Source organism: Callionymus lyra, chromosome 11 (assembly GCF_982586985.1).
Source record: "Callionymus lyra chromosome 11, fCalLyr1.hap1.1, whole genome shotgun sequence".
Taxonomy (NCBI): Eukaryota; Metazoa; Chordata; class Actinopteri; order Syngnathiformes; family Callionymidae; genus Callionymus; species Callionymus lyra.
The window spans coordinates 19,388,989-19,403,756 of record NC_141828.1 but is presented as its reverse complement, the minus strand read 5'-3'; the positions used below and the strand labels follow the sequence as shown (position 1 = coordinate 19,403,756).

The 14,768-nt window shown below is 44.2% G+C and overlaps 2 protein-coding genes across 11 annotated transcripts in view; one reads left to right on the top strand and one right to left on the bottom strand.

Annotated features, from left to right (window-relative positions):
* LOC148069546 (methylated-DNA--protein-cysteine methyltransferase-like) overlaps nt 1-14,768 on the bottom strand; it is an 89,418-nt gene that overhangs the window by 1,578 nt on the left and 73,072 nt on the right. The gene's annotated exons all lie outside the window — the stretch shown is intronic.
* LOC148069547 (transcription factor COE3) overlaps nt 1-14,768 on the top strand; it is a 79,892-nt gene that overhangs the window by 37,901 nt on the left and 27,223 nt on the right. For 5 of the 9 annotated variants that reach the window (XM_087802213.1, XM_087802219.1, XM_087802212.1 and 2 more), the window contains exons 7-8: nt 10,527-10,608; nt 12,404-12,521. In XM_087802213.1, coding sequence (XP_087658339.1) covers nt 10,527-10,608; nt 12,404-12,521 — 200 coding nt within the window. Of the gene's footprint in view, nt 1-10,526; nt 10,609-12,403; nt 12,546-14,768 lie in introns of all 9 variants that reach the window. The other 4 variants (XM_087802218.1, XM_087802214.1, XM_087802211.1 and 1 more) reach the window with 1 other exon arrangement.

The window sequence follows — 14,768 nt, the reverse complement described above, 5'->3', positions numbered from 1 at the left end:
AACAACACAAAACATAATTGACATTATTTCAGCCCCTCTTGTTTGCCTTCAGCCCACTGGTACTTGAACGCCTCGTTTCGGTAGCTTTGTCAGGGATTAAAAGCTGTGACAAATTCACAAAAAAAGAGATTCCTTGTTAATGTTACCAAATATTCGCCGAGTACACGTTTAATTCTTTTATAAATGTTTGCCTTGGCATTCCGAGGAAGATTAGCGTCGCCTGCGCGGCATCTCTTATAAAGTGTGACAAATTGATATTTTTATATAGACTAATCTGTTTACTATGATGTTTACGCACGGAATTATTACAAACTAATTAAAGAAATCACTTTGATATAATTAGTCAGATTTCAGGAAGCTCATTAGTAGTAATTTGCATGAAAAATAAGCCCTGTAGTGATGCCGCGACGCCGCCATTCGATCCGTGTTTTTTTATCTGGTTACACATCAACCCCCATTGTTTGTTGTTTGAGACTGTCGGAAACCGGCTCACAATATTTTCAGTCATTGCCCTGGAAAGAGTGGCGGGGTGTCTTTCAACCGTTTCCTCCCCTAAAGCGAGTCAACCTGTACGTGGAAGCTGACACACGCCTCTGTGTACATACGGCAGGAGGAGCGAGTGGCAAAAAAAACAAAAAACTGTCTATTTATCTGTCAGCTTTCTGACAAAGAACGGAGCTGACAAGTAAGGGCTTCCCTCCGCGGAGCAGGGGGGCTTTTATTCACCGTACTTACATGCCCGGTCTATGCCCAGAGACTCATGTTATTTGCAAATCACACCCTTTGAAAAGGCACAAACGGGGCGAGACATGCCACGCTATGGGTTTGTCAGCTGCCTTCACAACAGCTAGCTGCACTGCTATCAGCGTGCGGTTCACTTTTCGGAAGCAGCTTTCTCTTAGCATTTGCCTCGCTGTCACTTTTCCCAACACATGCGATCTGTGTCTTCATGCTTGGGGTCTTTTCTCCCCTCTGTGGTTTGCCATCCTCCCTTTGGACTGACAAATGAAACGTCCACACTCTCACTGAAAAAAAAAAAGAGAAGGGGGGGAAAAAAAAAAAAGGAAAACACTCTCCTGGATTACATCATTGGAGCAAAGAAGCCTGTTATATTTCAACTATTTTCTTTAGCGGTGGGATGCTTAAGAGGGGCGCACAAACAGCTCTTGTTTATCCTGGTGCTCTTTTCCCACCATGGGCGAAATCCTTCCCTAAACATCCGGACAGAGGAGCGCTTGTGTGGCGCTGATGTCACAGACCTACCTGGCCTCCCTCGCACAAAAGCTAAGGTATCATTACTAGAGTCGCACAATGGCCATTCAACCAAGACACTGCGCTCCTCAGGACCCGAGAACAATGTTATTTTTTGTCTCAGAATTATAAAGACAGAGTTTTGCAGGAAACCTGACAGACAAAACCCTTTAGAAGGTAAATGCTCCAGGCGGCTTTTTGGGGTTTAATCTTTTCCCATTAGCATTTTGGCCCCATCCACAACCCCCCCCCCCACATCCACACTTGCTCCCGCACAAAGAGCATATTTACGGGGGTCAAAAGTAAAGACTATGGGCTTTGGAAGACGTTTCCCCCCCTTCACTTATTCATCAGTCAATCAATAAACTTGATCCGCGGAGCACTTTTTTCTCATTTTACACCACGAGAAAATAAGTCATTACTCGACCGTCCTGAACATAATTACATCACTAATGAAAGATGCTTGAATTAAGACTCAATCTTATGTTTCTAATTATTGTAGAAGATTAAAAAGTTGAATTATAAAATCGTGCCATGGACCATACATTTGTTTTATTGAATTTAAAGTGGAATATCTGGGGCAAAATAATTTGTTTTATATATATGTATATTTTATAATTTTAATATCAAAGTATAAATTGTACTGTTTACATTTTTAAAAGGGAAGAAGTTAAATTAATTAACATGTTTTTATTCATTCTCAGACTCTTGTATCGGTCAGTGAGGCCCAAATGAAATATGCTTAAATAAAGACTCAATGTTTCAAATGTTTGTATGAGATTAAAAAGTTCAGGAAAATAAATTAGTTTTATTTTATTAAAAGTACAAGAAGTGGGACAAAATAATTTGGTGTTAATAATAATTATTGTTTTATTGTTTACAAAATGTACAAGGAAACTATTTAGGTCATATTTTTATTTTAAGTTAAATTATTTTAAATGTTTTTTAATAAGACTGTTAGAAAAACTTTCTTTTGTACTGCTTTGTTACTGGACTGTGCAAAAGAAAGAATCATTGATATAATTTCTGTTGTATTGATTATTAAAGTCTTATAGGTGTTTTGTCTTTAAAAATATATAGTATTTTCTCTGGTGTTACATTAGTCTGTGACTGTTGACCAGTCAAGACGCTTGTTTCAGTCAAGTTTACTTAAAAAACAAACCTGTAAACTATGAAAAAAAAAGTTTTTTATATGAAGGTCGGTTTACGGTGCAAGAGAGTTTGGGGGCCACTTTGCTAAACGACCTTAAGCCCATTGAAGGGTCAACTCAAACGTGATGAATAAGATGATCCTATAGACAGCGAGACAAGCTAGACCCACCAACTGGTTTTATTAACTGTACGTTGTTTTCACACGGTGAAAAAAGCGCGGCAACAAAATCGTCTCTCACACTCGCTAAACAAATATTGAGAGAAATGGCGTGTGCAAGCAGATTAAAAATCATTAACTTGCCATGCAGGGGTTTATATAATAGTCGTATTGTCAACAACACAACCGCTATGTTCAAGGTTCACGCGCAAGCATTGTGTGTGTGCGTGCACGCTCACTTATGCCCGCACACATGCACACGTGTGTGGGGTTAGTGTGTACGTGTGTGTGAGTCCATGTGTGTGATTCATTCCAGGGCAGTTTTAGTCCTTATAAAATATTCATTTTGGTTGTGCAGGGCCCTGTAATTGCCATCTCTCACCCTGAATTATTTATACCTCGCACAGACTGACAAAGCTTTGCCATACGGCCCCAGATGAATCAGAAAGCAGCCATCTCTGCTGCCAACAGCACTGGGCTTTCACACAAATATGGCATCCACGTCTTTCTGCCTGGCCTCTCTTAATTTGACATTTTCTTTTTCCCCCTGCCTTTGTCCTAGGTGCACAGAAAGGTTACCTGTTAGCTTTAAGCACCGACCCGCTCTCTGTCTTTCCGTCTCTACCTACCTACCCCCCCCCACACTTTCCCACCTACATGACAGTCCACAGTGGGAGTTTCTTTTTTTTCCCCCCTTCTTCTTCTGTTAATGTGGCGGCAATGTCAGAGTGGCTGCCTCATGTTTTATGATGACTGACCAACCCTGACAGCCACTTTAGATGTATGTATTATACATTAGTAATAATCTGATGTAGAGGTACACTCGTATACATTTGCACATGCATGGACACACACAGGGAAAACCACTGTCTCACACAACACACACACACATGCAAATACACAACAGCTAAACGGTCAAGCCCCCCTGCTGGTGTTCCCTGGCGTTCCTCCGCGGCCTGTGCCCGATCACTCACGGGTGTAAGGGTCTCATTGTGGACCCCTGCTAGAAACCTCACATCCAACACCCTAAATACCACCATTCACCCCGGCCCGGGCCGAGGCAACATATGCTTATCTTCCATCACGTCGGAGCAGGGAGGTGCTGACTGGTATTTCCTCAAGGCCCCGAGCTCCAGAGCTGACCAGTATTCAAAGCGCCACATTTCTCCACCTCTGCAGAAAAAAAGAAAAAAAACACGCTTCCTGGCCCGGCTGCGAAAGAGAAAATATCCCCGACGACTATTGTTGATGCGTTGTTATTGCGATGTCAGTAAGCCAATTATCGACAGCCAGGAGTTTTAATCATTTTCTGACCACTGGGTGCTCCGGTTTCCCGCATTAGCGATGCTGACGGTGCGTTTAGAGACGAGGTTAAACTTGAAATGACAAACTTTAAAAAGAAGCTCCCGGGTCCACTGTCAGCAAAAATAACTCAAAATTGGATGTACAGATTTCAATGTAATCTTTAAGAAATTATAAAAAATAAAAAGGAGTTGATATTGATTAAAGGTCAATTAATGTGAAACTTCAACTCTCTTGACTCACTTACATGATATAAATGTTAAAGTCTTCCTCTCAAAGATGCAGTAAGTCCCTCATCGTGAACATGTTTTGTAGTTTGTTCTCCCCTGTCGGAAATCCTGGCAAACGAGAGGTTACAAGAGCGGAGTCCATTATGACATAATCTGGCAACTAATGTGATGTCATCCTCATTCTTAAATCTCGGCAAACAAAAGGTTACTATCACCTATCCTCTACACAGTTGTAATCATGCCCCGCTTTGTTTATACAATGAGTCCCCTGGAAGGTGAAGACTTCCGGGATGGATGACGTGCAGTGACAAACCTTGATGTTTGACCAATCACAGCAGAGTGGTTGTGGTTATGGTAAACAAGATTTCATCTCCAGAAAAAGTGTTTTCAGCACATTTTCTAATGTAAATATTTAAATGAAAAGATAATTTTCTGCAAACACATACTTAAGAGTACAATAGAGTCCAAGATCAATTTAAGACACACTTAAATCAACACATAAATTTCCCTTAAATTAAAAATTAAAGTAAAACACTTGCTTGGATTATAGATTCAAAACTTCATTGAAAACCATCTGCACATCCACCTCCGTGTGACGAAGGTCCATGAATTAATCTTTCGCAACACAAGGAATGACCCGATGCAGATTTATTTATGCGGCGCGTCTGATTATATTGTGTTCGGAGTCGAGGCAGGGCAGGTGAGACACGGACCAGCATGCACCGGTACAACGGTCTCAGCAGTATCTTTTTTTTTGCGTGCGGGGAGCGTCGAGGTGGAGAGAAGGAAGCTTGAGGCTAAAACATGCAGTCTGTGGCTGGCTGGTGCTAAAAGCTGCATAAAGCAACATCGCCTTAGTCCACTGTTAGCAAGTGATGGATAGTTAGCAGGAGCTGCGAGTCTTCCTCTAATCTGTTACAGTAAACCTGTGCCAAAGCCTGAAGGGAATCAGTGGAGGCTGGCTGGGAGTGGGTTTGACGTGAAACCATTTGTGAAGACGAGCGAATCTCTTAAGTAAGAAACTAACAGTGTCCGGAGAGAAAGCCAGGGAGAGGGAGAGAGGTAGAGAGAGAGAGGGAGAGACAGGAGGATGAGTGAAAGTAGGAGAGAGTGAAGGAGGAAGGGATACCATAATGAGTCCTGTAGCCATGGAGTAAATGAAGAGGGATTGACAGAGTGAGGGATCCTCAAGTGAAATAATGTCAATGCCACTCTGCCCATTAGAGTGAGGGAGAGGGGGGGATGGTGGACGAGGGGGTAAAGAGGGATGAATGGAGGGACACAACTACATCTTAGGGTGCAGAGCAAGCACATTAATTATTTGTGACACTACCACAATACACACCGCAGACAATAATATGAAATATGAAAGAAGAAAATCAACCGACGAGCAGCAGCTGTGGAAAAAAACATACAAAAAAAAGAAAATCTTGAGAAATATCCAATAAATTCGGCCACGGCATCGACGAGTGATATTTGATGTCGAACAACAATAATCACGGTGACATCTGCCGTGGCCGTCTCGTGGGGGGGGGAGCGGCGAGGCCCCGAGAGTGGAAAGGGTTAATCTCCCAAACCCAATAAGGTTGTATAGTGAGGCACTTGTTCCGTGATAAAGAAGTGATAGGATCTGTGGGTCCGCTCCCTCGGCGCTTGTACAGGGGTAGAGCAAATATTGTTAATGTGCTGTGGTTTACTTCGGCTAAAGCGAAGAAAAACAGCTCCGCCTGACAGGAGGAGGAGACGGCGGCCGGGCCGGGGCAACGGCGGGAAAAAAAAAAAATGCCCACGATGCTCGGCGGCGGCGGGGCCTCCCGGGGACTTAACAAGCGTATCTATCGAACCCGCTCGGTTGCATGCATAAGTGTTTTTTGGGATAGATTAAGATCTATAAGTGTCTCTATTTCTCTTTTTACCTGCTCCGTCTTGTCACAACAGGGATCTGAACGCAGTTCAGTGGAGTGCCTAATAACTGTAGCAGTAGGTAGGGGAAGGCAGGAGGCTTGACACTAAGACCCTGGCGTTTTGGAAATCCGATACGCTATTGACCCGTGTACTACTATCTCAGCGTAGAGATCTGGTGTCAGCAAATTGTGGTGTGGTGTTTGGGAGCCGTTTTCTTATAGGGCTCCTGTAACAGGGGCCCATTGAGTCCGGGGAGGCAGCTGGGGTCTGATGGGCTTGAGCAGGGGCTGGTGATCGATACTTACCGCCTTGCAAACGGATGACCTCACTGTCATGGCTGCCGGCTGTGGACACTGCATGCTGGTCATTAGTGCCGGAGCACCAATCAGGAGCTTAAAGTTGTCAATACCTGACTCGTACGGCTTCTGTGGCCATCTGTCAGTGTATTGTGTAACGGCCCAAACAAATACAGGGCGGATCTTTGGCACAATTAGAACAAGGTGTACAATTAGAGGACAAAAAAAAAAACATGCCGACTTGGCGTCTTTCTTTTTCCCCCTCACTTACGAAAAAGGTGACTTAAAAGTAAGGAAAGAAACTGGCACTAGAGTATTGCAAACATTTTAAAGTGGAAAATTCATCCACAGCTTGAAACTTCACCATTTATTTAAGTAGTTTAATATTGAAGAGTAAGTTAGTAAGTAAGTAATTTTTAATTATATAGCGCTTTTCCAGACCAGGGTCACAAAGCGCTTAAACAAACAAAACAATATTCAATAAAGTATAATAAATACTTTAAAGGTCAAAATACAACTGATAACACAACAGGAGTTCCAGAAAATCATGTAAAGCCTGAACAAATAAAAAAGTCTTAAGATGTTTGGAATTATTGAAATAAAAACACATCCTTGTACAGTAATATAGCAAATAAACAATTCCGACCTCATTTCGCCAATTATCACCAACTTTAATTCAATTTAATACTGACAAAAAAAACAATCAAATTATAATAAAACATGACCAAACTTAAACATAACTTTACGTATACCATATGTATTTTGTCTGCCGGTCGCCAGCTCTTGAAAAATATATACTACACTGATTTTATTTTGGATTTATTGGCATCATTTTGCGGTGGACAGTCACAGGAAGAATCCACTTGGCCTCCGCGGTTGAGCGACGTCGTTCTAATAATATAATATTATCCTTACTTGCCCTCTTGACTCGAATCAAAGGGGTGGACATTTATGCATGACTGACATCAACCCCGGCAATTAAGTCGGCCATTTAAATGAGAGAAGGCCGTCCTCACCTCGCCTGTTTGTTTTTCCTCCCTCTCTCTCTCTCTCTCTCCCTCGCTCTCTCTCCTCTCTTCTCCTATTCCCCTCTCCGTTTGATGATAGGAGAGGGTGAGCTCGAATTAGGGCGATGGGTCTTCCTTTGAGTGTCAGCCTAAAATGATCAGAGTAAAGATAAGAGGGTCTAGCAGCCCTCAAATCAGTCAAAGTGCCAAAGTCGGCCTTTTTCTCCTCAATTACGGGGTCTGTGAAGCTAGGGAGTGGAAGGCGCAGAGCCTGCTGCATTACTAAAGAGACAATCTATTTCCCCTTTGACCAGAGGGAGAGAAATCATTATGGCATGATTAGTAGCTTCGGCAGTGGGCGAGCGTGGAGGTACTACAGGAGAATGGTATTAATTGCCTCAGACCAAGGCACGGGCAGGATTGTTTTAACGTTGATTTGTGGACCCCGGTATGACTCGCTGTCAGACATAAAAGCCGATGTCAGGTCTTAGTTATACTGGCAGACTCGGGGCAATGCAGACGGAGAGGATTGATGTCAAAAAAAATGTTCTTCCACGGTTTGCCCTGGAAGTCTTTCTCTATACGCTTGTCGATGTCTTCCTCTTTGTCTTTCTTCACACTTCATAGTTTTCCTCCACGCCTCCCATCTCCCCCCTTCCACTCCTCCTCGGACGGACTACACCCCACCACCCCTTCCCCGCACTCCCCTTCTCTCTCTCCTCCAACTGATAGCTGCCTTGGCCGATTATTTCATCCAGTGTGGTCCACCGAGAGCCTCCTCTCCCGGCTTTGGAAGAGCTTTAATTAGCCATGTTAATATCCCCTTCATTGGCCTTAATATCACTCAACACCTTCCTCCATCTCGGCGGCCACCAGGGCCCCCCTGTCCTGTCAGAACAGCTGATTATTGAGAAGGATAGCTTTAATCAAACCTAATTGCAGTTCATTCTTTCTTTCTATCCCCCTTTGCCCTCCATTGCCAACATCTAATGGCAGCAACGACTTGATATCCCATTAAAAAACAATTAAACAAGCTCCTTTTGTCTCAGTGCGTGCCAAAACACCAGCACAAACTTCTGTAGATATTTAAGAAGTAAAAGAGAGCGAGAGAGGGGCTTTGTCTTAATTGCTCCCCCTTTTCACGGAGGACCAATTTGCACTGTGCTCTTGGAGAATCTTAACCAACTCAAATGTAATGGATGCTACGACGCAGCCACTGCTGTGGACTATGAAAATTAAGCTTATCTTTTTAGCAGAGGAATTGTGCTTAATTGCCTTCATAACAGTAAACATAAAGGCGCGTCTTTACGATGGCGTGGGCACTCCGTTCCTTCGCTTTATCGTTTCCTAAGTTCCGCTCGTAGGGGGGGAAGTGGAGTGTAAAGGTAGCCAAGAAACAAAGTTACTCTCACGGTAAAAGTTGATCTTTTATGAAGTCGGCGCATGGCTTGGCAACCCCGAACGCTATCTCCTCCCGCTCCGACATAAATTGTCTTACAAAACAGGAGACGCACACGTACATAAACACAACGCCGACCGAGCGCCGAGCCAATCTGTATGAGCGGCGACAGACAAATAAAAGTCGTATTTCAGGTCTGCTTTTCCACAGATGTCTACTGCTCTACATTATGACTCTTTGGGGAAATAAAAACAGGGTCAGGGAATTAGAGTACATAATGGTCATTTTGATGATCAGCCAACAGATGCAACCCGAAAAAACACGGCGCAACACAATCAAGTGAAATGCACTAATGACAAGTCAGTTTTTTTTTTTTTTATGGCTCTCGCCACACACACCGACAGGCAATCAGCATTCTGGCATGGGTTAAAACGTCTTTTATTGATGTCCGGGCCAAACGCCGCTTTGGACGTGGAGTGAAAAAATATTTTCTCACCTCTCCTCTCCTCTCCTCCTGGCTCCCAGTGAAGCACAAGGTGTAGGAGTCTATCGAAGAACGCTTCTAAATGACCGGCGTATGTGTTAATGTGGCCCGGGTTAGAAGGGTCATTTCAGACTCTGATTTATGGCCCTGGCTAGGATCCCACTGGGTAAGCGAGAAGTCTTAAGTGTTGTGAAAGCGTCCTCGGGCCGCCGGCCACACAAGCCACCGAGTGTAGCTGGAATGAAGTGGTCGTGCGAATCTCTGGTGCGATCTATGGTGATGCCGCCACAGTTGTTTCCGTGAGCCCCCGGTTAGCGTTACGGGATAAGCCGCGGCGTTGCGTACGGCGATCTGATGAGAAGTAAATATCCCAGCATGGATGTTCATATCATGTTTGCAATCACTTAAAATTCTTTGGGGAGAATTTGCAAAAACAAAAAAAGTCAATTTTCATTGTATATTCTGTTTGGTTGGAGATTCTCTCAATCGTCTGGTGCTGCCGTTTGTAGTTGAGGATGAGTTAAATTAAAAACGTCATACCTAAAATCCCACATTTTAGTAGTAACGCTAGGCTAATTCTATGATGCGCAGGCGTGAGAAATCAAAACGGATAAAAAAAGAATCGCTGATGACTGACTCGAGTTTTGTTGTACACATCAGAAGTAACTTCCAAAAGCCTCAAACCATTTCCCGCTGGTGAGTTCACAAACACGGGGGCTTTATCTTTATCGATGAATCCCACAAACCCCGTAAGATGTGATAGACGGGAGGCTTACAAACTAGATCTCACTCAGACGTGACATTTGTTCAGAGACGATTAGCCAGGTTGTAATTTGTGGCATAATTGCCTCACCCACCCACAAGTACATGGGTGTGTGTGTGTGTGTGTGTGTGTGCCTTATGCATCTCTGTGTGTGTGTGTATGTGTGGCATACGGTGGTCCCAGGAGTGTCCGCCTAATTGCCTGACAGGACTATAAGTTTTGTGGCGCGCTCTCACCTTGTTAGGTCCTTTATCCCTGATGCTCTTCAAACAAGACCTGGTCACAGGTGGGCCTCATTTGCTTCCCTATTGAACAGGAGAACTTTAATTGCACAGGGGGTGTCCTGGGATTAAATAGGTGGGTGGAATATCAAGTGACTTCCTGTATGTTAGTGGCAGATGGGTGTTAGGAAAAGACCTGCGCTCAGGTGAGGCAATGACAAGGAAGGCCAGTGATCTTGATTGTTCAGAGTCGTAAAGACATCGATTTTTTTCTTCAGGACGTTGAAATACAATCAAAGGATTCTTCGTTTCGAAAACTTCATTAACCATGTTTATGTCTTCTGCTTCTTCTCTTCCAGGTTTTTCCTAAAGTTCTTTCTAAAGTGCAATCAGAACTGTCTGAAGAATGCAGGGAATCCCAGAGACATGCGCAGATTCCAGGTAACTTGAAATCCCTAACACAAACCCTACGGTACAAACACAGGTGTACACAAGAATCAAAAACACACACACATGTGTGCATGCATCGTGGAGAGTGAGGGATTCTGTGTCCTCCGCACACCGGACAGAATATTTATTAGGGAATACCATCTGACACAAATAAAGATATAGGATTTAAGAGCGCCATCAATTGTGTTCGTGACAGCTTTCTGAGCCTCAGCGCCGACGGGAGGACGACACAACCACATGTAACAACAGTGTTAACTCAGGATCTGTCTGGCAGTGGATACACATACTTCCATGTACACATATGCGCGAGCATGCACACATGCAGACACACACAGTGCATGCACATACAGGCGGAGGATTGCATATATTTACTCAACTCTATAGGCTTCTCTTACTCTCAAACACAAGCATGCATTTTAAACCCTTTGGCTAAGAAGCTGCATCTAAATATCTGACACATTTCTGTGATTTACACAGAAAGAACATGGCTGCGTTACCCCCGTCTTTTCCATCTATTGCGTCAAGTCAATCCGAATTATTGCATCCGGGTCGTCATAGCTCTCTAAGTCGCCCACGAGTTTTTTCTGGTGGTGGCGACCTGAAGAAGGACAAACTACAACGAGGGCATCTGTGCCTGACAGCGCTGCCGTGTGATAGACACATAAGCCAGAATCCTCTTGGAGGAAGCCCAGACATGAAATGGACAGGACAGAGTGCCCCTCCTGATGTCAGCGCCATCAGACCTCCCCTGCCTCCTTCAATATTCCCCTTGGGTGACTGCAGACTGGTGCCCGACAGCCACTGAAGGATTTTACTTCTCACATCTGTGTGTCAGGAACACAGCAGCACCCCTCTGTTTGCAGGGCTCCACTAAATCAAAAACAAGATATAGCCCTTTTTTTTTCTTTTATTGATGCTTATACCATGACTCCAGTCCAACCGTTAGTATGCTATTTTCCCCCGCAGATAGATTTACCAGATGCTCCAGCATAGGTGTTTCACTGGCCAAAGTTGTGTATTCTGCATGCCTTCAACTCCACTTATTACCCCCCAAAACCAGCTGGAGGCCAGAGAGGGCCCAATCCATCATCCTCAGCTTGGCCCAGCTCTGAACCTGCTTAAAAGAATGGAGCTCTTTCACTTCCCCTTCTCCCCCCACTCTTCGCTCTACACCCCCACCCCTTCCAAAACTAACTTAAAGAAAAAAAAAAGCGCCCCCCTAAATTCCACTTCTTTACTGAGGTCACCTACCGGCGAGGCAAAACCTGAGAGGCGGTCTCTGTTTCCGGCTCAGACACACTTTTGCCATTCACATGTGGCGCGCTGTTTGGAGCCGCGGTTAGCCAAAAAAACAACAACAAAAATAAGCATTATGAAATATGGAGTGCGGCTGGGAATCCGATCCTGGTAAAATGTTTGCTGAGTGATGGGATGGAGGACGGATCCGCCGCTAATGACTCCAGTAATATTTTAAAAGGGGGGCCTTCCAGCCTCAAAGAAATGGACAAGCTGATCAATAGTTCTGAGCCCGGGCTACATGACAGTTGCCGGGAGTGGGTGAACGGAAATGTATTTTAGTGATTCTGAAAGTCAATTAGCCGTACACCAGCGCAAGACACTATGCAGCGAAAAAACAGCCGGGTTACTGTAACACGACACGGCCCAAGCATTCCAAATTGGAAGCCTGGTGATCAATAGTCGTGGAGCTTCGCAGAGAAGAATCAGAAGTTTGTAGCGTGTGCAACAAATGTCTTAATTACACGTTGTCTTCTCATTCCTCCTGCAGGTTGTCGTATCGACGACCGTCAATGTGGACGGCCACGTCTTGGCTGTCTCCGACAACATGTTCGTACACAACAATTCCAAGCACGGGCGAAGGGCTCGCAGACTCGACCCTTCAGAAGGTACGCCTCCTTATCTGGAGAATGGTAGGCACTGTTTTACATTTTATGATTTGCTACGCAACTTTTTTTTTTTTCCACTTTTAGTTTAGTCACTTTTGGACTATCTTTTTCCATTCCAAATTTAGAAATCTAGTCCCCCCCCGGTCACTTTTCCGCCATCACTTTTTTTTACTTTGCTTTAAGCTTCCTCATACCTGTCCTGACTGGAAATAGTATGCATCACTTAGTCTATTATTATTTGACAGCTCCACCATCTGTCAGGTGTATTCATTTATATATATATTTTTTTTTTAAATAAGAGAAATCATACTACTTCCAGTCTTGCTAATGCATTTGTCCTAAAAGCTGATGTGAAACATGATCAAATTGCTTAAGAATTTTCATGTGAGGTCAATTTCCTGTCATTGGGTTCTGCAGATTTAGCTGTGAGAGAGCTGAAACAGAGGAGAGGGTGGGGAGGGGTGACGGTGTGTGTGAGTGTGTGTGTGTGTGTGATGGAGTTGAAGTTGGAGGGGGTGGGTGGGGGGGTCTATGAGAAAAACAGAACTTACTGTTTTTCTTCCAACTGATTCCATATGATAGACTGATTGCCTGCTCAGCCAAAAAAAGAGAGAAGAGGGACCACCAAACCCTGGGAAATCCAAAAACTAAAATGCACTAAACATAACCTTGTGACCCCTGCGGTCTCCCCTTGCAGCTGGGTGTGTAAGAAAGGAGAAAAAAAAAAAGAGTTGGACCAATTGTGCAAATTGCTTATCTGGAGTTTTCTAGAGCCAATTACAGCTGGGCAAACAGTTTATATACACCACTGACTAAAACAAGCTTCTCTACACATTAATGGCCATTAATGGTTCTATCACCAAAAGCAAATGTAATGCTTAATACAACAACCACTAAGAAAAAAAAAAAAAGTAGTCAATTAATATATCTTAGTGCACTCCAGTCTAGTGGGGGGAAAAGCTAATCTATTTGTTTTTGTCTTTATTAATGACTCCTGTACTGAAGAACAAAATCAAATAATTAAAGTCCTGCCCGGAGCACCAGAGTCATTATGTTCGCTGACGTTTTGTTTGTGTGTTTCACGTTTATGACACGCTAGGTGTGGATCGCCTAGCAACCGGTTTCTTAATGAGGAGAGCAATTAAAGAGGTTGAGCCCTTGCCTCCATGTTTCCCCCACTCCCACGGGACGCCCTGCGTTCTGTGTGTGTGTGTGTGTGAGTGTGTGTTCTTTACAGGTTACCCCAACACATCCTTTTATTCTTCTCTTCACCACACTCTTCAAAGCGGCGGAGTGACACCCTGTAACGCTACAAAAGAAGCTATTGTCAACCGCCCAGTTAAACACGTCTTTGTCTAATAACTTTCATACGCCGTGTTCTGTTTATCCACGGATGCTCTCACGTGTTAAGATCTATTTTTTTTTTTCTTACCCTCGCCTTACTTCAGGCCTGACAGTTTTAACAACTAATTTAACACGCACTTGCTTTGTTGTGCGTACCCCTTAAGCAAACAGGGAAGTGACACGTGTGTAAAGGAGAGTCATGAAACATTGTTTCATACGTGTGATTTGACAACCCGTCGGCTTTTAAATCAGCAACACGTTCTACCCCCCATTGGAAGAGCTCATATAAAGCGACTGACCAAATGTATCCTTCCTGCACCGGCATCATCTGTCTAACAGTGATCCGGAAGTGCTGCCCCCTACTGGTAGCACCCGGGAACGACAGGCATGAATTGCCACCCGTGTGAAATAGTGTCTGAATGAATTCAGGCACAGGCCCCGCTGTCACTCAAAACCACGCAGATTCGAGCTGAAGGATGCTCCCGAATAAGCCGATATTTGACACACATTTAAGGAAAGCAACACACACACACGTTCCTCAGCTCAATTTCACTATTATAGAGCCCCAGACAATATAGGAGAGTCAGCATAGAGCCTGCAGCGCCTGCCTCATTTGCATGCCAAGTGGCTGTAATGCTGTTAGGGTTTATGCAATAAAGACAAGTGAATCCAGACTGCGAGGCCTAAGAGGAAGCGAGGGAAGAAGGAGGAAAGGAGAAGGGATGGAGAGAGTGTGTGTGTGGGAGAGGGAGGCAGACACAGAGAGAGAGAGGGAGAGAGTCAAAGGGAACAGATGGCCCTGGGAGAGGTAAAAGGTATAATCCCATCAGCTGCACTATCAACCGACCATCTGGACATCCCACAGCACAATTACAACACATTTCAGCAGGCAGAACAAAGGAC